The sequence below is a fragment of the Ruditapes philippinarum genome, unplaced genomic scaffold (genome assembly GCF_026571515.1).
Source record: "Ruditapes philippinarum isolate M1 unplaced genomic scaffold, ASM2657151v2 ctg2298_1_1_1_1, whole genome shotgun sequence".
In the NCBI taxonomy this organism is placed as follows: Eukaryota; Metazoa; Mollusca; class Bivalvia; order Venerida; family Veneridae; genus Ruditapes; species Ruditapes philippinarum.
In genome coordinates this window covers 279,604-304,305 of record NW_026867384.1, presented here as the reverse complement: position 1 = coordinate 304,305, position 24,702 = coordinate 279,604, and the positions used below count along the sequence as shown (strand labels likewise).

Below are 24,702 nucleotides of genomic sequence, written 5' to 3'. Positions count from 1 at the left end.
GACGACGACAAAACCCCACACCTTTAATTTTATAGAGTGGACATAACCCCACATCTTTAATTTTATAGAGCAACCATAAACAAATCTTATGATTTATTAGATATAGCCTGCAATTAATGGTATGATAGTGGCTATTTGTGACCAAAAAAAATCACCCTGACAGAGAAAAGCCTTACACTGCTGGATCAGCCTTTGCTACTAGTATAGACTTAGGCCAGTCAGCACATTCATGTTGTCTGACCAGGCTCTACACTGTTGAGTGACCAACATTTGATTTTCCATCTTGATACCCTAAAAACTGATACTGGCTAGTTCCAATAATGGAAACTGTACAACTCCATTTTTGAAATTCAGCGGGTCAGGTTTTAAGGAATATTCAATAAGTAGTTTTAAAATCTCAGAGTGGCAATGAATATTCAATATCAAGAATTGTCAATTTGAACACCTGAATGGGCAGGCCTTGCTCTACCATGGAGGCTAAAGTGTATTATTAACACTTCAAATTTATTGAACTAATGTGCTGTAATTATTGACTTTCACAAACAAACACATGGATACATCTGCCTCTTGTGATAACATGGCAACATTCATTCATAAATTTACTTCACTTAAGACTACTTGTTATTTTTTTGCATCTGGCAATAAAAAAAGGAAGGTCTTTCACGGAACACTTACATCACCTGCATGCTTTACTAAACAATGCATATTAAAGTTATGATAAAAGTGTTAAAAGGTTCTGAACATTACCAGGTGCTTGCTATAAAACCAATTACATCATGCTAGGCCTAAGTTATAAACATGTCTTTTAAAATATGGGGTAATCTACATCAAAACACTTCACTAATTTCAATTTATTGCCAGTAAGTGGAAACATGTCAACATTTTTATACCAATAAGTAGATTGTTACCAGCTTTTATAAATAACTAATTGACAAAAAGTAACTAAGTTTTTTAAATAACTAATCGAGGAAGCGTAACTAAGTTAATCTATTGGCCTAGAACAGGGGGAAAGTTTATGTGTCAGACAATTCCATAGTGACTTGTCTGTGCATGTGTTTGAAAAGGAATTCCATGTGAGAGATTTTTCTGATCCCTATGTTTGCTATGCTCTTTTATTCATTATACTGGAATGACATATTTTAAGGTTTGTATGAAACAGTATGTTAAAATCATGTCAATCTGTTTGGTACTAAAATATTCAACAAATATGTACTGGCACACAGCAGGGAAGATCAAAATGAATTTAAATAAAGTGACTTGCTTTCCTTTCATTCTCATGAAATTTTAACGCTTCATACCCAATTATCAGAATTATTCACATTGAAAAAAATCCGAAAATTTTATTGATTATGGTAAAGTCAGTCTCTGGTGATTCTCTTGAAGACAGTATGCTGGAAAAGCACCAAATACAACAAGGAACAAATAAATAAGATTCTATTATTGATGAAAAAACTTTAATAACTAGCAGAACAAACCATAACACTGATACACTGGAGTTCTGTGTGTACTGTGAATAAACCTAAAGTAAAATTTATATAGACCTTACAGAATTGATAAAATTAGACTAGAATGCTGCTTTTATCATGAGCACACTTACTGGTAATTTTCCTAATAACAGATCCATCATTTTCAATGTGGCTTCTTTAACAAGTTTTTCATTATAGACAGAGCCTCGTACAATCACAGTGGTGCCGTAACCTCGTTGCCTTTGTCGGAAGCTGACGTTAACATTGTATTGTTGTTGTAGCTGCTGCATGGCCGGCGACTGTAAATCTGGTATCTGTATTGGGATAGTGGTCACCGGCAGCTCGAACATAAATACCAGGGGAAGTAACTCCTGAAGAAAAAAGAGAACAAGTAAAACTATCAGTCTATAACAAGAGAGTGTCAAATGTTTAAAAAATAATACAGACGTTTATATTTCATTTTTGGTAAAAAATTATTACATAGCCAAAGATTAATTTAAACCTGTATTTTCCCTATCTATACTTTGGCATAAAGAAATAACTTATAGAACATTCCCCTAAAAATCTTCTAATGCAGCAATTTGCTTATGAAACAACTGCATAAAATCAAAATAGGAAACATTAAAAAAAAAATTTAATTTTTAGTTCTACACTTTCTTACTTGTCTCTAAGTCTCATTATATAACTTGTAAATCAATAGGGAGAAAAAACATTATCATAAACTGACATCAAATCAAATAAAGGGCAACAACTCTTGATTGCATGTTTTAATAAATATTTCCATGTGTTATTTATATAATCTATCAATGCAAATTAATTTTGCTCAGGGTAAGTTATTAAACTAATTTAAGAGAAAGAAGATATCTTTGGCACCTAAAACATCCTAAAAATAGTTTCAAGACACCATAAACTTGATCTTTTATCCTAACTTCTTTCACCTACCCTGCCGTAAAACTGAGTATAAAATTTGAACAGAAAATTATACCTCTGTACCAATGCCAAAATACTTTGCATCACAAACTGACATTAATTTTAAAAGTTTGTTTACATTTGTAGATTTCCGAGTACAATACCCCTAAAGATATAACAGAATTGACAATGGGTTTGTCTGCTTTAAGCGCTATGTCTGTATCAGATTATGTAATACAAACTGACACAATTAGCAACTTTTTAGACATTAGATAACATTAAACATGCACAATTCTGACACCATTTTCAATACGCCCTGCTCCTTGATACATGCATTTTTCACAATTTATCATGTGGCTGCAAGAGTATTGTATCTGTATATCAATAAAGAATCAGTTACAACCTTCTTGCACTGATGTATCAAATTGTGTTATATAATACACACAGATCATAAAAGAAATCTAAAAATAGATAATGAATAATTCTTACAGTGCCTACAAAATCACAACAAAACTTCAATGTGAAGAGGATGCAATTCATTATGAAGCTTCAAATCTTGAAATTTTCTACTCTAAAACTTCTCATAACTAATTAACTAGAGTGTCATTTATAATGAAATAATTCAGTCCAGTGAGCTATTAAATTTCAAAATTATATATCAAAAATTTAACTTTGAAAGATTTCTTTTAACTTTGAAACAGAACTTACTTTAGAGGCAAGTTTCTCACCTTCTGCCAAAAGCAGACGGCATCATTAAAAACACAATTTCCTGTTAATTTGAATCCCTTTTAATTTTTTTGTAATAGATTTGGTCCTCTTTAAATATGGAGCCACTGCTTGTTAAAAGACAGAAATTTCAATCTTGTTTCTTTGCTAGTTCAGCAAGGTTTACATTTTTAAAAAAAAAATAGTATTTCAGTTATTATAATGTTTCTTTACAAAATATTACTGAATTGTATACCAAATCTATTCTGTTATTTTAGTTATTATTTGTATTTTAACACAACATCATTATAGCAAATGTTGTAATTTTGATTAAACTTCTTTTCAGTCTGGTTCCTGAAACTAAGCAATACTGGTGCCATATTTATGAGGAAACATGGCTGTGACCCAAGACTTAGTAAGACTTGAACTTATTATCCCTTGGATGAAAGGCAGACACAAAACTTTTTATCTTGCTAAAAAAAATACAGAAATGCATCATTTTCATTACTTCTATTAAAATCCCCCTTAATAATATTGTATAAAAAATAATGAAATTACATATACATGTAGATGAAATCACCTGGTGCATTTATTACAGTTAATTCTCTACTTGTTAGTCTGGTGAATGTTGTTTATGCAGCTGAGAAGATAAACAACAGCAACTGATACAACAAAACAACAACTATCACATCTGGCTGAATGTATGAATCATACACTTTACATCCCAAATAAATCTGTCCCTTCAAAAACATGTTCAAAGATAAATGTTCCAGGATCTACTTTGAAAAACGAAATTCAGTAATTAAAAACAGTTGGTTATTCAGTTTGGAATTACTTTTAAACTTTGATAATGTATTTTCCTGTAAGCTGGGTCTTTATACTGCAAGGAATACATTTCTTATTCAATTTTTCAAAGAAGAGAAAATTTGTTTTGATTATTCATTACAGTGAAGATAAGAAATATCATTTCTTTGTACCGGTATCTGTTCAATGTTAATAAGGACAAATCTTACATCAAGTTTCATACTACAAAAATAGTTTGCATCAATCTTACAATGTTTTCTACTGTTGTTATATTTGATGGTTCACATTTTGATATCAATAGTATTAGACACAGTTCTACAAAGTCCTGAAAGCTAATATCAGGTTCTTATTATTTAACTTTTCTCGCTTTATATTTACCAAATATAATTATATTTTTTTGTGATTTACATTTTACCATGTTGTGACACAATCAGTTTATGAAATCATATCTTTATCTAAGTTTGCATTAGTAAGTAGGTCTATTTCTCTGACTATTTCTGAATTCTATAGGTTGCTCTCTCTTACTAGTAAGAGAAGAGAGAGCATCCGCGCAGTCTGATCAGGATCCATGCTGTTCACTATCAGTTTCTCTACTTGTAATAGGGTTGGTAAGCGAGGAGCATGGATCCTGATCAGACTGCACGAATGCGCAGGCTGGTCTGGATCCATGCTGGTCGCAAACCCATTATGTTGGTTTTGTCGTGACGCGGCTCATATAATGATTATTATCTCTCAAATACCAGTACAACTGAACTTTATGTCTTGAACACTTTTTTTTTTTTTTTTTAAAAATATACCGTTTTTTCATCCATTCATTTTTTAGTATCATTAAACCCAGCATGAATATAGACCTTACCACAGTTAAACTAAGCTTATCTTAAAAATTCAGCTTGATTTTTCAAACAGATAAAAATTATGAAAAAAATAAATCATCTTAACATTAACTTCTCAATCATGCATTTCCAGTTTTCATAGAATATTTTCTATTGGTTCTAGTTAAATAAACTTGTGCCAAATGAAACACTTCTATTAAAATTTATGTTCATAATGATTGAGTAAGGCCATCACTGTAAAACTGATTTAAATCTTAAAGTAATTATGGTGAGATGAGTAAATGCTTTAGTCCTTTTGCCTTTCTGTAGTTTATGTTGTTTTTATCTTCTTTTTTTTCATTGTTAGTATGCTGTACTGTAATTAACAATTTGTCAAAACGAATATTTTTAATTTACCCTTAGGTTACTAGCGGCAACTTAATCTACTATAGCAACCACTGCAGACCAAGATCAGCTAGCACATTCGTGCCATCTGATTTTTGTCTGCACTGCTCATTGGCTCTCTATTAAACAAAAGGAAACTACAAAGAAATGACCCCTTATTTCATTTCGGCCGGACATCTGCCTGTCTCTCAAACCAAGGATTATGTGTTCAAGCCCTACTGAGATCTCCGCTATATGTCCCTTCATATGACACCAGTGCTGGTTACTGGTAGTTCAAGGAAAGACCACTTAAAAAAGGATTCAAACAAGATATAAGCTTTCTTCATAATCAAGCTTTTATACAGAACGTTTACACTAAACTAAAAATATTGTTCTACTGGCTCAAGTTTGGTTCTTTTATCACTTACCCTGATCTTTGCTCTAGCAGCCTCTACTCCTTGTGGCTGACCTGCTATTGATACCTGTAAATATATATAAAATTTACAAATTAATTATTTGAAAAGATTTTCAAACTAATAATGTATCACCTTAGTGCAGTAACAGATTAACTCTTGCTTAAATTTAAAAGGAGTTAACCTGTTTCTACACTAAGGTGACAAATGATCCTTATCCTAAGTGACCATTTCTTATTGTATCCTGATCACACATAGTCTGTGTTTTTTTTTTAATGAATTATTTTTATGTCTCTGAGTAATAATATTTATACTAAAGAGATATTATTTGAGATCTACCATAATCTTTTAATGAGTCATTTATAAAACAGTAATGAAAATATTAAGCTTTTGCATCAGTAGAGACTTGAATATATATTTATCTCTCAGTCTTGTGTAGATATCAGAGACTGGTAAAATAGATTGTTATGATTCATTATAATTAAATAATTACTGCTTTAAATCTATCAGCCATTATTCACCCTGACAAAATACTGCAACCACTTCACAAATTTGCTGCCACTTTACAAAAACAATGGAAAAACTAATGACTTGCAAATAATCACGTCAGAACCAGTTAACTAGCTACAATGTCAAATGCCAAAATTCTCTCTTTCCAATTCTTCACCAAATCTTATCTTTCACTCTCAATGGTTTATGTAAAGAAAACTTATATTCGTGGAATTTGCACCAAAATTTGAACACTCCAGGCTAATGAACCTCTCTGGAAGTTCTGCACAGCAAAAGAAATTTATGATTAAGGCAAATTAAGAATATTTGTCAGTTTTTGTTTATTCCTTGTAAAAGTGTAACATTTTTGTTATGCTTGGTAAATTTTTCTCAGTTTTGAATTTAAAATTTCTGTATGTAGTTAAATGGAACTCCACTAAGGTCTAAAAACCTAAAACATAAACTGAAATTCTTACATAGATTAGCTGGGGCACAAAGCACAGAAAAATACACCCTAAAAACCAAATAATAGAGAAAAAGGTTTTCTATTTAGTTTTTAAATGATGCTTTACCATTTTTCTTTTAAAATTTTTAGTTTTTTGTTTGTTTTTGGTTTTTGTTTTCTTTATATCAATTGTAAGAATATGAAAATATATAAACAGAATAATTACAAATTCTTCTCATTCTGCTCAAACACAACAACAATAAGAGGTTTCTGAAAATTGTATCCATCTTGCTTCACTATCTGATATATTTAATAAGGCTTATTAGTTTCAAGTTATTTCTGATATCTTATCATATACCTATATCATTTACCTCTATCATATCTTTTCAGTAATTTCTTACAATGATTACACAAGTAGGTAAAAATTTCTTCTGGGAACACAAACCTTATTTCTCTACATTTATAGGAGTAGGATCTCAAACCTTATTTTTCTACCTTTATGCAGAACTTGAACCTTATTTCTCATTTTTATACAAGTAGTCAGAACTTGAATCTTATTTTTCTACCTTTATACAAGTACGGAACTTGAACTTATTTTTCTACATTTATATGAATAGTCAGAACTTGAACCTTATTTCTCTACCTTTATACAAGTAGTCAGAACTTGAATCTTATTTTTCTACCTTTATACAAGTAGGAACTCAAACCTTATTTTTCTACCTTTATATGAGTAGTCAGAACTTGAACCTTATTTCTCTACCTTTATACAAGTAGTCAGAACTTGAACCTTATTTCTCTACCTTTATACAAGTAGGAACTCAAACCTTATTTTTCTACCTTTATACAAGTAGGAACTCAAAACTTTTCTTCCTTTATATGAGTAGTCAGAACTTAAACCTTATTTCTCTACCTTTATACAAGTAGATCCTCGAACCTTATTACAAGTAGTCAGAACTTGAACCTTATTTCTCTACCTTTATACAAGTAGATGAGTAGGAACGAGTAGGAACTTGAATCTTTTTTCTCTTCCTAAATTTATACAAGTAGGAACTTGAACCTTATTTCTCTTCCTTTATATGACTAGGAACAAGAACCTTATTTCTCTTCCTTTATATGACTAGGAACTTGAACCTTATTTCTCTTCCTTTATATGACTAGGAACTTGAACCTTATTTCTCTTCCTTTATATGACTAGGAACTTGAACCTTATTTCTCTTCCTTTATATGAGTAGGAACTTGAACCTTATTTCTCTACCTTTATGTGAGTAGGAACTTGAGCCTTATTTCTCTACCTTTATGTGAGTATGAACTTGAGCCTTATTTCTCTACCTTTATGTGAGTATGAACTTGAGCCTTATTTCTCTACCTTTATGTGAGTAGGAACTTGAGCCTTATTTCTCTAACTTTATATGAGTAGGAACTTGAACCTTATTTCTCTTCCTATATTATATACAATAGTTCTTTGATTTGAATCATACCTTTATATGAGTGTGCGCTTCACAATAATGCACATCCATTGCTTCAACGCTTACATAATTTATAATACAGTCAAACAATGAAAACTTACGATATGAAATTTAATAAACTCATTAAAGATTAATTCTTGTATTAAACAAAATGATCATCTTGCATTAAACACCAACAATATTAATATTATTTCACACCATGGGATGAACATAACAATCATATTTAATCTATCCAGCATGAAATGTTCGGAAAACAATAAATTGCAAACATTTTAAATGAAGCGTAGATGTTGAAAATACATTCATGTATATTGCCTACATGCATAGTACTACCTAAGATTTTTTTTCCCAGATTTTATTTTCAGTTTTATAGCTTCTTTGTATAGCCTAAGTACACTTTGTGTTGCCTCTTCTAGCAATAATTGTCAGACAGGACCTTGGTTAAACTAGATGCTATAGTAAAATAGGCATTAAACAAAGAAGATAAGATTAGACAGGAAATAATTTATTCTTTCTGAGCTGGTAGCTGACAGAATTGACTTGAGGAAAAACTCAAATTTAATGACAGTCTTTCTTGTACACCCAATTTAATTATGGAACTCTCAGCTTATTATCATAATGATGCAAAAAAAAGTTATGAATATAGCTGAATTTCTGTAAGATGTGTTAAATTAGATTGCAATGCATTTTGAGGTTTTCGTGTAAACGTTACTGTTGATAAATGTTTTGATAATGAAAACTAAATATGTTTTAATCAAATCCTAGATGATGATGACTCATCGTGAAACAGCATCTCAATTATCACATGTAAAATTTCACAGTTGCATGGAAGAAGCCATTTCAGATTTTGCAGTAAACACTTATCTCTCACATGACATGATCTGTACCTACATACCATTCTTACCTGATTACTTTTTTCCTGCACATTGTTGCCTCTGTTAGAGTCAGGAAAATGCACATGACAGCCTGTTTCTTGCATGACACGTTTAATGTTGTTACCTCCCTTGCCTATGACATGAGAGTGATCTGTATGAGAAACATCCATCTTTAGAGTAGCTCTATTGCTCTGTAATGATAATATAAATAGTTGTTAGTGATACAATTATGATCCACCTTTACTCTGCAGATTTTGTATCATGGACAAGAATGTCTCTGCCTTGCATTCTAAACTGTCTTATAGAAGTGAAATATCATTAACATAGCAACTTCTCTTTTTTGCAGTCAGTTAAAAAAAATATCTCACAAAACATTATTCTGCTAGCTTGTAAGCTTTTATTACACAAAGCAATGCAATGACCCTGTTTGGAATTTTACCCTGAACCTGTGTTTCTTAAAAAAGACATGTGCAGCTACAATTCAGGGAGCTGTCCATTAACAATTTTGAGGAATATCAAGATAAAAGTTAAAATTGGTTAGCCAACACTATAGACCCTGGTCAGATTACACAAAAGTGCAGGTCTAAGTTGTTCTATGATTGGTGACAAGGATTTATCAATTTGGTTCTAGCAGGTTAAGGATTAAACCAGAAATACAGATGGTCAAGTAATTTGCAATTAACATTATGACCATTTCCACAAACACTTAAATTTCTATTACAACATCATATTTCTACAAATCTAATATCAATATAGACAGAGAAACAGAATTTGATAGTCTACAGAGCATATTTAAAAAGCATACACTATTTTTCAATCTGAAAAAAAAAAAAAACTTTTTTTTGGATGTTCTTGATATTTATCTTATACCAGTGCACAAAACATTTTCAAATCTAGGCTTCTATGCCAGTACATAAATCATTTAAAATTGTTAATGTCAAATTTAAAGTTCCATCTGTAAATTACAATAAGTATTGAAAAATCAGAGAGAGAGAAAGCAGGTTTTATTGAGGAAAGCAGCAGGTGCTAATTTAACTGAATGGTTTCTATCTAGTTAAAATGGTTCTGACAAATTATATATTTGTACAGCTATCTCCCACTTTTTCATCATTCACATCCCTGACACATTCAATTTTTTTCTTCACATTTCCATTTTTTTACTGATAGTCATTGATGCAGATTAGAGAAAGTTTGAAAACAATTTGATTCCAAACTGAAGATACTTTTCCTACTTAAATCTAATCCAGGATGTGGCAAATATTTAAATAAAATCTAATGCCCTGTTTTCAACCCTAACTGTGTGCAATGTTCCATGACATTTGCCTTTCATTTGATCTTGTTAGGATTGTTTAAAACAACAAAATAACAACAAATGCATTACTTCTATGTGTAAGAGACATCTATGTCACATCAATAAACAAGACCATAAAGTAGCATAATTATTATTAAGTTATCTTTCTGTGATTTCACAAAAGACAACAGTAGGGTGAGTTTATGCACACTTGGTAATTGAAGGCTTTTCTATTGCATAACCTTCTTGAAATTTCATACAATTTTTAAAGTGAGGCATTTCATTAAATCAAACTTAAATCTGGATTCACAGGATACAGGGATATGAATCCTGGATCAAGATTTTCCATAACTTATATGATCATTGTTTCACAAATATTTATATATATAATCTGTTTCCCTCTTCATTAATACAATTGCTCGTACAAAGCATCTGTATTTCCTTTTTGAATCTTTAATGCATCAACTTCACAATCCATAAATTTATCATCATTCTGTCTTTTCTTATAGCTGGTTCCATATCTTTCCTATTTTCAAACTTTAAGGAAATGAACATTCATCTATTTCCATTCATTTAAAATCATGCCAATCAATTCTAATGAGTTCCTGATACTAACCAGCACCTATCTTTACAACTTTTACAAGACTTGTCATGGGCATTTAATAACAATTCCAGCAACAAAACCAGTCAAAATATTTTATTGGTCAATTATACCTTGAATGAAACAAGGCAACCTGGCAGGCAATTCGATTTTAGCTAATTAAATCTCCAAATGTCAAAACTAAATTAGCCCAGACCGGTTTTTACACTGTCCAATTAAAGTACTTCTTTAGACTTGTATCAATTCTCTTCTACAATTCATCATTTATACAACAAATTTAATAAATAAACTAATGCTTCATTTCATTTGGCTTAAATAAAACTTAATTCCCATTAACAAAATTAACCTCCGATTAAATTAAATTGGCTGAAACTGAATTATAATATCCATGTAAACAGTGCAGACCAAGATCTGTCAGGACTGAGCCCTCGGATCTTGATCTGTACTGTTCACTATAATTCTGTTGGTATTTCAAAATATTCCCTTAAAATGATAAATGGTTTTGTCTGGATTGAAAGACAGAAACATGTCACTTAAGATATTTAGCATGTAAGGGTTAACTTCCAGCGTTAATTGTTGCATTGTTGCATTTTGGTATCTATACAGGCAATTTTCTGCAATTCTTGAATTTTAAACCAAATTTTTCTTTTGCAAGGACTTAAGCACTACAATGAGGACAAGTATGTCAACATCAAGAAAGGGTGATTCATTATAACACACATTTAAATACATTGAAATATGTAACATTTACAAGTGAATTTACATAAAACATAAGCATTTTTCTTTAAAAAAATTTATGTTGGGATTGTCCATCTTCCAAAAAGGGAACATTTGTTTTATTGGATCTGAAAGTATTATCCATCCACATGTAAAATATCAATGCCATGATGTAAGCACCTTCAGCCTACATGATCTTTCTTTCTAAATATTTGAAAAGTTGTTCAAATGTTATGTATGCTTTGATTTTAAATTCTAAAAAGACCAGCTTCAATAAATTAAGTCTTATCAATGTTATCACAAAGTACCAGTGCTAGTCAGGTACAACAGCTTATGGCTTGATTGGCACTAGATACTCTATAAAGGAAGTCTGGAAGATTTAAACAATTAGACACAAAAGAATGCTTAATCCAGAAATAATCCACATAATTATGATCAAATCAGCAGAAAATAGGACAAATGTAGCAATATTATTGATATTAAAAAGAACTTATTATACTACCAGATTCTCTAAAAGAAGTTTCTGATTTTCAAAAATGAATATGACTGACAAATATGAGGTGCTGATTAATGATTAAATGATACTGACATATGGTTATGGTTGTTGCAAAACAAATAGCCAATGCCATAAAATGACATCATTATAAGCAAAAAATGACATATTGTTATGGTTGTTGCAAAACAAATAGCCAATGCCATGAAATGACATCATTATAAGCAAAAAATGACATATTGTTATGGTTGTTGCAAAACAAATAGCCAATGCCATGAAATGACATCATTATAAGCAAAAAATGACATATTGTTATGGTTGTTGCAAAACAAATAGCCAATGCCATAAAATGACATCATTATAAGCAAAAAATGACATATTGTTATGGTTGTTGCAAAACAAATAGCCAATGCCATGAAATGACATCATTATAAGCAAAAAATGACATATTGTTATGGTTGTTGCAAAACAAATAGCCAATGCCATGAAATGACATCATTATAAGCAAGATATTAACTACATTTTATTAACTTTTGTCCGCAGTGTTCTCACTGTAAGGAGTGAAATCATGCATTTGTATAAATTTAAGTGATAGACTTTAATTAACTGTGACAATACTTGAGTTGTTGATGACCATACACTAATTGTGCATCTAGCAGGGTTAACTAGAACTATCGCTGAATGCGATTCATACCCCCACCTGAATGTCCTTGACAGAAGACGACTTGGAAAGGTGATTAAGGAAATAACTTAAGTGGCACAAATACATAAAAAGAAATTATCTCTGGTGAAAAAAAGACTAATTGTACAGGTAATAGTATAAATATCTATTATCAAATCATGTTCGAAACAGTTACAAATAACCTTTCATTTTCCAAATATACTAAACTTTTTATAAGTCAATTTTTGACCTTGAAGTGTGGCCTTGACCTTCAGCTGGCACAAGGGTAAGATGGGTTCTGCACATCGCCTAATTTGGGTGTACATTTGAGTAAAGTTTGAAGAAAATCCTTCCATTAGTATAGAATTTATAGAGCGGACACAACATATATTCTATTATTGATTGTATGTAAATTTAAAGACTTAAAAAGGGGCATAACTTTGTCAAAATGCAATACTGAGTTATGAAACTTGACCTGCATATCGTAATTGTAACACCTCATACATCTTTTAAGTTTCAAGCAAATACCTGTGCTAGTTTCAGAAATATTCAAGAACATGTTAAAATCTAAGAACATTTTCTAAGTCAATTTTTGACCTTGACCTTTAGACTGCACAAAGGTGACATGGATTCTGCACATAACCTTGTTTAGGTGAACATTTGAGTAAAGTTTGAAGAAAATTCTTCCATTAGTATAGGATTTATAGAGCGGACACGACATATTGTCTAATATGTGATTGTATGTAAATTTGAAGATTAAAAAGGGGCATAACTTTGTTTAAATGCAATACTGAGTTATGAAACTTGACCAGCATATCTTAATTGTGACATTTCATATATATTTTAAGTTTCAAGCAAATACCTTTCCTAGATTCAGAAATATTCAGATATATGTTAAAATTTAAGAACATTTTCTAAGTCAAATTTTGACCTTCAAGTGTGACCTTGACCTTAAGCCGGCAAAAGGGTGACATGGGTTCTGCACATCCCCTTGTTGAGGTGAACATTTGAGCCAAGTTTGAAGAAAATCTCTCAATAAGTGTAGGACTTACAGAGCGGACACGACATACTGCGTAATATTTGATTGTTTGATATTTGACCTTCAATTGTGACCTTGACCTCAAGATGACACATGGGCAACATGGGTTCTGCACATCCCCTTGATGAAGTGAACATTTGAACCAAGTTTGAAGAAAATCTTTCAATTAGTGTAGGACTTACAGAGCGGTCACGACATATTGTGTAATATTTGATTGTTTGATTTGACCTTCAATTGTGACCTTGACCTTAAGATGACACATGGGCAACATGAGTTCTGCACATCCCCTTGTTGAGGTGAACATTTGAACCAAGTTTGAAGAAAATCTTTCAATTATTGTAGGACTTACAGAGCGGACACGACATATTGTCTAATATATGATTGTGTTTGATATTTGACCTTCAATTGTGACCTTGACCTTGAGCTGACACATGGGCAACATGGGTTCTGCACATCCCCTTGCTGAGGTGAACATTTGAGCCAAGTTTGAAGAAAATCCTTCAAGTGGTATAGGAGTTATAGAGCGGACACGAAAATGGAGACGGACGGACGGACCGACCGACCGACCCACCGACGCGACAAAGCGAATCCATTATAGACCCCCCCACATTTTGTGGTGGGGGTATAACTAGATTAAGAACTAGTTCTTGGTTAGGTTTTACCTGGCACAAACACAGTTAAGGTCTGTAATAACAGCTTGTCCTGATGGACGAAGACCTCAGGTGCCATTCTAAGCATTATTATTTAAACACAAATAGGCACCAGAGTGGAACCACCAACATTCTGTAAACTTCCATTTGCTTTAAAATAAATATGTTGAAAATATCTATGTATCATTAGCAAACTATTACAAGTTGTACTGTGATAACTTAATCATAATATCTTATGATTGCAGTAAAGCAAATATCACTAAATGTCTATCTTCAACACAATTTCTGTAAATAAATGTCTGACAAAGTAGCATAATTTATATGATTTTCTTTCATTCCACTGAATTACCTCATAAAACTAAATGTTATAGCAATATAGTTACAATTTTTCACATAAATTCTAATAATTTGACTAAATAATCGTCACCTTAATGTAGTCACGGAGTAAGCCCTTCTAAATTTTATGTGTCAGTATCACTGTAAGGCTAAAAAGGTTCCAGTAAAGGTAGTCTGTGATGTCACTTCGCATCAAAATAAACTACCATAGTAAGTATTAGTGCCTTAAAACAATTTCAAGTAAATATGTTTAAACACTCAAGTCAGAGACAACTGTAATGATTTATTTTATGGAATTAATAATTAGCACCTGTTGTAGCAATTTGTCAGCCATTATGCCATGGGGCAAAGGAATATGTACTAACATAACCTGTTTTTCTCCCATGTAAAAACTTCTTCACAAAATATATAACTGGAACATTTCTGCTTTAAGCAAGGAGACAACACTTAACCTGGTGAAAATTTCTTAAAAGGACTTGTCAAGCTTCCATTTTTTGGAACTATCCATGATATAAAGATCAAAATTTGAAGTTAGTCAACCAATAGTATAGAGCCTGGTCACGGATATGCAGGCTGGCCTGGTCACTCTATTCAAGTTGCTTAACCAGCAAATCAAGTGTTAAAGTGTAACTTCAAGCAGTAAAGAATCTGATCAAGACTGCACACATGTGCAGGTTAGCTTAAAGGCTTGATTAATTGTACCCTTAGATTACCAATTACTACAGCATATAGCATTAAACAGAGTTATAACTCTGCTGTTTTATATATTTGTAATCAATTATTAAATAATAACTTTTCAACAATCATACCCATGCAATCATATGAAATTAAAACAACAGGAGTTGAAAATGGCAATCCTAGAGAATATTTTACACAAACATCTGTTCCATATAAATCTTGTAAGTCTGTGCATGCTAAAATGATTATTTTAAAAAGCTATTGAGTGATTAATGTTCAAATATTTACTGATCAATCACTCTTCAACATTATAAGCACAGTTAAGTGATGTATTTAAATGAAGTAGTGTTGAACAGTCTCAAGTCAATAACAGATGATGGTATTAGACTGGTATGATTGGAATAATGAGGTGTGTGCTTGAAGCAGATAAATACAATTATGGTACCAGTCAAATTAATTAAACCACAGGATAAACAACAGCCCATAAGAAAATTGTTAATAGCCTAGAAAGAACAGAACAAGACAAAACATAACATAACAAAACATCATGAAACAAGTCTTGAAATTGATCTAAAGTAACAATTCAAAATGCACTTTGTGCTAGAAATTGGAAAGATGATAAAATAAGGTATATTACTATAAAGCAACGAAAACTATCACTGTAGATCTGTACAAATATTAACTGGTATTACACAAAATATATTATGTATCATATCTGCTACTCATTTATGTATTTAAAGTAAATAACTATGTATGGTTTGAGTAATACCAGCACCATCAGGAGATCATATGACATTGACATTATTAGTATGCTGGTATTGGTTAAACTAGAGATTCCTTGCTTTTTTCTCAGGTACATGTACTTTAACACCAGACTAGGTAAGAACCATAAACTTTCCATCTGCTACTTTTTATAGTTTTTTTCCTTCAGAAAAATTTTATTTTGCTTATGGAATAAATTCCAAAGAGCAGATTTAAGGATTAGGAAATATCTAACATGCTAGTGAAAGCTACATATAAATTTTTTTTATGATTAATCACCCACATAACCATTGTGCCAGAAAGACCTAGTCTTACTTGTTACATGTATATGGATAATTTTTGAAGTATGCTGACAATAATTAGACCTTGCCAGCAGCATAGATAGGACCAGGCCAATCTGCATATACCTGCACTCTCCTGTTGGCTATTTAATTTCAGTCTTTGTTTAAATATCCTTCTTATTCATAATGGGCACTTTCAAAAATGGAAGTTGGTCAAGAATATTAAAAGGGACTCCACTGAGGTTCAATAGCCTAAAAACATAACATTTGAATTTCTTACATAAATGAGCCTGGGCACTTTTAAAAGATAGTTAAAACATATACTTTGAAATAAATTGAAAATTGTATTTTTATGCTTTTCTTAGCCCGATTTGAGAGGAAAGCGTTTAAACGCTTTTCATTTTGGGTCATGTATTTACAATTTGAATAATTATTCTGGAAAAACTAAGTGCGCAAATGATCTGAAATTTTGCACAAAGGTTAGTGGCATAAACCTACATCAAATTGTACATTTACCTGGAAAATATATTTTCAGTCCTGTCATGTCAAAAAACCTCAGTGGAGTCCCTTTAAGAAATTCAGCAGGTTAATTTAATCATGGAGCCTGTGAGATTTATTCATGGTATCCCATGTTGGCTTAAAAATGTTAATTTGCTTTATAAAAACACAATAATTGTGTTTATGTGATAAGAGACAAATATAAGGATTATTTCTCCAGAGTTTTTTCAGGACCTATTAAGAATCTATGCAAAAAATATTTCAGATTGACTGTTTATGCAATTGACAAGACCCCACAAGAGGGAAAGAATTTTTGACAGTTTCCTGCTACTGTTTAAACAGTAAATTCAAATTTATTACAGTGTGTATTATCATTTATGTTTGATGTGTTCACAAACATTATTAAATTGAGACCTTTCAACAGCTGCCTTACTGGGAGAACCACATCAAACTGTATACAAAAAGAAGATTAAGTACAAAAAGAGGTGTTCATTTAATGACAATACCTCTTCAAATGATTATAAATCTCAAGTGGTTGGAAAATATAGTGTGAAAATAATGATCAATAACTTTGATTGGACCTTTAACCTATTTCTAATCTGTGTTTTCAATTTCCATACCAGGAGTTTATCATTTTGAACAGTTTATATTAAGCATGTAGATATTTCTCCTTTCCATTGGAAACAGATTCTTGTTCCAACCACAAGCTGCTGATGATTATAGTACTTAGATAATCAACAATGGTCATTTAAAATAGATCACTTTGATATTTTGTCAAATACAAAAATTTGAACAGTTTTTACATAACTTAAATGTATTATTACCCATCTACACCAAATAAAGTTCAAAGGCTATTAAATTTTATCAGTGGCACTCATGTTTTTTTAAGCAGAAACGGATATTCAATGTTTGGGGTATTGTGACCTTCACCTTTAGCCAAATGAGAACAGAACTATAGGACCTGGAAGGCTATAAATCATACACTGCACTCAATTTCACTGTGACCTTGACCTTTGACCCATTCACCTTTGAAATAACAGCTTTCCTTTCCTCAGTTAAGGAAATCATGTTATGCAGGTCAAAGCATCTGCATCATGTGGTAAATGGTAACCATGAAGACACACACACACCAGGTGAAGTTTCATGTCTCCCAGAATAAAGATGAAAACCCTTTGTTACACAACCATGAAAGCAAATGTTGTGACAAGCTTGAAGAATTACCTTCAATATTTTCAAAATTTACAGTCTTATGATAAGGTGCTTATACATAAATCACTTATATAGGAGTATACCCACTCTCTTGGTATACCATACAAACATCTTAAACACTAATCCATTGTAGATTCTTCCATATAAACTAGTAACAAATATTGCAAAACATATCTCACAATATATCAGCAGAAATCGTACAGATAATACTAAAAATGGCAAAACACTTGTAAGTTATTCACAAACAAACTATTGAGATAAGTGTCTATGTCAAAACAAAGCTTTAAATTGTCTTGTAAATTGCTAATGAAATTTATCCCATACAAAACAAATATTTACTAAATCAAGTAAAACTTAAACAAATGCTACTCAGCCAAAATGATAAATGCTGGCAGTGTGTTTTTCGGAATTTACAATGTGGCATGATAAAAAATCTCGTAAAGATATGGAGGTCCTTAACTTAAGCTATAACAAACCATGTGAACAAGACTGTGGAAAGAACAGGATGACACGTACAGTACAAAACTTGTAAATCTATATCATCATTCATCCATTGCAGATGGCTTTTGCAATGTACTTGCTCCATCATAAGTGTGGAAGTTGTTAATATAGTAAAAATTAAATATCAAATACTGAAAATTGAGCATTTAACTATCAGCAATGCCTTATTGCATAACCCTTCAACTTACTAAATATGTATACTGTAATGGAATGGCATGACACTGAATTTGGCATTAGTCCACTCCAATTGTCAATATTAATGTGGGAAACATGAGGTGCTATCAGGAAAGAGCCTGATCAGATTGTACTGATGTGCAGACTGGTCTGTTTCTATATACTGTTGACATGGGCTTATTACTTTTGGTTCCAGATGGGTAAGGATTAAAACATGTAAGTCTAGTTTTCCATCCCATTGTTACAAACCTGTATTTTCTTCACCAATTGATGTATTTCAACTTACTTTTGTGTCCAGCACAGCCATTATTAAATCTTTTGCCACTCTGACGTCCTCTGGAAGACCTATTACTTTGATATGTGGATCTGCAAAAAAACAAAACATTTTACAATATCATAAAATAACACTAGCTCCATGATTATTTTTTTTACAAAACACAAATAAAATATGTACATCAATAAAGAATATCAACATTTCAATTTGGTATAGAAATAAAATATTTCAATGAGAAAGACAGCAATTTGTTCCACAGAAGCTGATAAATGCAATCAAGTTAAAACCATCATCAGTGCAATAAATCAACTTAAAGGCAATAAAAAAGGCAATTAAAAGATGGCCAATTATCAGGTCTCCATGAAAGGGTTAGACTACCCTGACTTTATTAGAATTCCACAGATGAAAAAAAAAAATTGAAAAGAAACGGTAGCAAGTCAGTGAGAAATGTAATAGAGAATGTTTCAGACATGAAGGCAGGGCTTATCAGTTTATCTCTCCACATGGTTTACAGTGATACCAAAGCTTCCACTAGTGCTAAACAAAAACCCACAAAAATACATAATTTATATACAGACACTGTAGCAATGCCAGCTTACTGTAAAATGAATACAGAACTCATTTACCTGTATCAGATGGGTCTAGTCTCCACTTCTTTCAAATATTCCACATAATTATATATCAATAAGGAGTAGAATATATTTTGTTATATATTATTATCTTCAAGTAATTTATTAAAATTCTTGTTGATGGATCAGCATCATTAAATTGTAATGATACTGTTTTATTCAAAAATGAATATGAATTAATACTGAGGTTTATTAATCTCACAGACCTTAAAACAATCTATAGTATGTAAATGTATTCAGATCCATGTATTCATATTGTTTTAACCAGCAATATAAACTAAAATATCAGCCACAAATATTTGGCTATTTTTGAAACTTTGTAACGAAAAAAACAAATTAAATAAAAATTCATTGATAAAAAAAAAGAAAGATTTTTATATATTTGATCCTCAGGATTTAATTTCGTAGATTAAAAGTTGCCTCGAAGTCATTAAATAACCCCCAGGTATATCATTAAAGTTCTAAAGTATGTCTATAAGTGATACAGTAATGAATTGAAGACAACTGATAAATCAGCGATTTTTATTTAGACAACAAATAATATAGCTAGGAATGTAATGTAATCAAAGATCAAATACAAAAGAAAGTAAACAAACCATAGGTTAAATAAACCTTTTAATGACCCTGTAAGGGTAAATATTACCTCCTCAAATTAGCTCATTTACAAATAATAAATGCATAAAATACTGCAACCCCCAGAGAGTAAAAGCAATGAAATGGCCAAGCTGGTATAAAAATATTAGTTGTGCATAACTCAACAACTTGCATTTTCATTGTGATAAGAAGAAATTCAGGAGTTATTGCATTATCATGATTCTTTCATCTTTTTGTATATTGTCAATTTGGAAATATTTTATAGTGAGTTAAAAGAAAGCTTTATCCTGTGAATACAGATTTAATCACAGATTTTATAATCTTATACAATTGCCGAATAAAATAAGACTCCTCTCTTTTTGTCTAAAAATCACAGAGAACCTGAATAATCAAAACTTTGGAATAAGTTAACATGCCAAGCTGAGGTATCGGAATATATTCCTTGCCAAGACTTTTTTCCTCAGTTCTTTTTTTCAAAATTCCCAAAGGACAATGTCATTATAAATCATAGTAGGTATACAGTTAATACTGGAAAACAGGGCCTTATATTGTTAATTCTGGAATATAAATAAAACAGATGACACTATAGATTTGGAAAGATTTGATAGTATTCGCAAACATGTGGGCTCATTCCTTCAAAAATTCTTTTAATTTATACAATCTTGTATTCAAAGTGAATTTGAAAAACTTGAAATGAAAATATATTTCAAAAAAACATATTTAAATAACTTTTCATAACCAAATAAAGTGAATTTCCAGCTTAGAACAATTTTTTTCAATTTCTTTACTTTGGGTTTATTTCCTATATGAAGAATAGACTTTAAACACCAGTTGAAAAATTAAGTTCCAAGGGGGATAATGGGGTTTAATTATTAACCTTCCAAAATTCAGATAATAAAACTTATTTAGAATTGACAGTAATATTGGAATTAAGGGGAATTATTTAAAAAACAAAACAATTCCCCAAATCATTACAAGGGGTTATGTAATTTTTTGATTTAACCTTATTTTTAGTTTTGGACCCCGAAAATTTATTTGTTAGTCACCTTAGAAAAAAGAAATTTAAAAAAAAAATTAAAAATTTAAATACAAAAAAAATCATCATTCCCCGGGCTATTGTTTTCCTATAAACCAGTCTATGAAGGTCATCAAACCAAAACTTGTACCAGTCAGTTTTATACATATAACAAAGAATACACCATAGAATTCTTTTCAACTTAACTGAAAATACTATCATTTGTTAGATCTTTGTAGTTAAACTTCAAAAATTGTTTTTAATAGAAACTGAGAGTGATATTAGGCTATCCTGAGAGTGATATTAGGCTATCTATTTCAATTAAAAGAAATTTGTTCTCTATTCTTATTTCCATATAAGTTGCATTATTGCAATTGTGTTTCACATCAAATCAATTTACATGTGTACTTTTCAAATGTTTACACAACTGCCTTTGGTGACTGTCTTTGCTATTGTTTTATAATCAAATGGCATTTGGATTTTGGGGTTTTGATATTAAATCCCTTATATCGACAATAGGCAGTTTCAAATTCAAAGCAGGAAATTTAGCAAATGATCAATTATTTCAGGCTGTTGAATATACTTCAGACCTTCTTGAATAATAACAGCGTTTTCATTTCTATCTTTGGCAAAAGATGCTCCAAAGAAAACAACCAATTTTGCCAAGCGTCAAGGGTGATATTTTAATATAGAGGCTGAAAATACAACCACTTTTAACAGCAATTTAACCGATGGTTTGGATCGCAAATCGGTTAATAATGAAAATCCTGAATAATTAAGCCTATTAAATACAGGTAAACTTCAGATTGTAGAAATTTTCAGAGGATCAAACACACATCCTGCAACACAAGTACTAATTTTAAGGAGATAACAAAAGTAACCCATTTAAAAACTTTTTATAATCAAATACATTGTATAAGCTGCATGATAAAAGAGAAACACTTTCAGAAATATGAACTACAATATAAATATGATCTAATTTCTTCATGTAAGTGAATCTTCTTTTATTTTCTCAAATTCTATTAAATTTTCTAACATAAAGATTTCTTATCATCAAGATATCCCAGATATTTTACAGTAAAGCATATAAACTGTATATCAAAACCCCCATCACATAAAAAAAATGTGTCCAAAATCTAGTGCAATTACTTGTTGAACCAGCAAGGTTCAAGGGCTGCACATCAAAAACTATCTGCAATGTAAGTGAGATGAAATCTGCTGACTTTTCAGCAATGTAATAAATGCTATCAGATGCTACAATAACAAACTCAGTAAAAGGTAAAAAAAATCAGTTGATCTGTATCATAAACTGTGATTGATTTCTCAAAATATCTGAATTGCAGGTTTTTATTTTCTCGAAATCTGCACTTGCAGTTTAAAGACCCTCAGCTACCTTTCTCTTGATTTGTGACCTGGTTTAGATGCCTGATTAGGTATTACAAGAGGAGGGAAGAGCAAACCCTGCCAAACACCAGGATCAATTACATTGTAGTAAGTTACAAGAAAGAAATTTTTAGTTTTTTATTTACAGGGGGTACTTTTTTGGTTTTACCCAAAATTTTTTCCTTTGGGGGCCCTTTAAAAAAGGATGTTGTTTTGTAGGATGTACTTTTTTTTTACATCTTAAACCCTTCTTCATAAATGTTTTATTTAGGGAACTTTAATAGTCAAAATTCCCTCCCAAATTTTTATGCTAAAACTTTTCACAACCGGGCATTGTAAGTCTGGCCCAAAAACCTCTTTAAGCATTTTATGCTCAGGTTCCCTGGATCAAAAAACTGTCCCAAATAACTATCCCTGAGATTTAAAACAGGTAACATGTAAAATTTCTGAACCCTCATCTTTTTTTCTTAATACAATTAAACACAAAAACATTTAATGCTCAGCACAAAACTATACTAATTTAAAAGGAACACAATATAGTATAAACAGCTTAACATTGACATAAATTTGTACACAACTGCTACTTTTCTTCTACATACATAAGAAAATTATGCATTCTTTATAAAAAAAATCAGAAACATTTATAACAAAAATTAATGCTATGGAATGTTATTTAAGTTTGTTTATTTCTCAGAGATACAGAAAATGTCTGTCACAGTTAATTACAATAACTGTCATGCCACAGCAGTAGGTTTTATAAAACAGGAGGTGCTGTTCTGGATTAAATATATGCAAATTGGTAGCTAAAAATTTAAGTCTTAAAGATTTCTAAATTACATGTATACCAAATACTAACCATTTTAGCACATAAGTTGCAGTAAAAACAAACCTTTTAACCCCCTAAATTTCTTAAATGGCAATCACATTTCTTTAATGGCAATCACATCTTCTCAGCTCTTTAAGGCCAAACTTCTGATAAAGACTTCAAATACAATAGTGGGAATTGTTTGTTTGTTTGTTTAATTGGATTTAACGTCACAACAACATATTATAGGTCATATGGCGAGGTTCCAGCTTTACTGGTGGAGGAAGACCTCGGGTGCCCTTTCATGCATTATTTCACACAACAACGGGCACCTGAGTAAAACCACGGACGTTCCGTAAGCTAGCTAGATAGCTTCCTCACATGAAATAATCCAAAGTCCCTGTCAGGATTCGAACCCACAGTGGTGAGGCGCAAGTGGTTTGAAGTCAATAGTGAGAATGCACAAAATGGATACGGAAGTTTGGTCTAACCTATGCTATGAAACTAAGCAAGTAAACAAATGGTAATTCTTTATTTGACAGGTATTTTAAATTTCATACATTATACTCTAATATCTCAACAACTGTTTCTGCTAAAGCCCCTTATACTTGTTTGCAGAGGGAATAAAGTGCAAGACCTGTTCTTTCCTATCATCAAATGTTCATGCTATTTATCACTTATTTCAACGACAAAGAAAGCCCTTCAAGATAACAAGGAACTGCATCTCTATAATTCATAAGCTGCAAAAACCAGCAAAAGCATAAAAACAGCACTGCATGGAACATGCATAAAATTGTTCTTGAGGAGAAAAGAACAGAGAAGCTTTACAGTGTTTTTATGTTGATGTTTGAAAAGGTACAATACTACAATTGATGTATTTTAAGCCATTTAAATTATCAGACATTAAATCTTATACTTTCACTTATTTTAAAACAAGTCTTCATTCTATTCTTAATCTTCTCATTGTATGTTGTTAAAGTTTGAACATTTAAATGCTAAAGGGGTTCTGTTTATGTTGTATTTTTGTTTATTCTTCTGAAATGGTACATTTTTAGGCTACCATTGACATTATGGCAACATAATACATAACCAAGTATCCATTTGTGCATTCTATCCAATTAGTTAATATAATAGTTATAATTCCAAATGGATACTTGGTTATATATCATGTTGCCATAATGTCAATGGTCAATGTATTTCTATCCAATTGAATCGTGTGGTTATAAGGTGTTGTGCTTATGACAATGGGCCCAAATCAATCATGTGGTTATAATGTGTTGCCCTACTGACAATGGGCCCAAATCTATCATGTGGTTATAATGTGTTGCCCTACTGACAATGGG

General features: G+C 31.3%; 1 protein-coding gene across 1 annotated transcript in view; it reads right to left on the bottom strand.

The window, feature by feature from the left end:
* LOC132735919 (protein bicaudal C homolog 1-B-like) overlaps nucleotides 1-19,090 on the bottom strand; it is a 38,210-nt gene extending 19,120 nt beyond the window's left edge. The window contains exons 1-4 of the mRNA XM_060722957.1: nucleotides 18,946-19,090; nucleotides 8,798-8,959; nucleotides 5,509-5,562; nucleotides 1,598-1,837 (exon numbers count right to left, since the gene is read on the bottom strand). Coding sequence (XP_060578940.1) covers nucleotides 1,598-1,837; nucleotides 5,509-5,562; nucleotides 8,798-8,959; nucleotides 18,946-19,044 — 555 coding nt within the window. The 5' untranslated portion in view covers nucleotides 19,045-19,090. The remainder of the gene's footprint in view (nucleotides 1-1,597; nucleotides 1,838-5,508; nucleotides 5,563-8,797; nucleotides 8,960-18,945) is intronic.
* Between the last annotated feature and the right edge of the window lie 5,612 nt (nucleotides 19,091-24,702).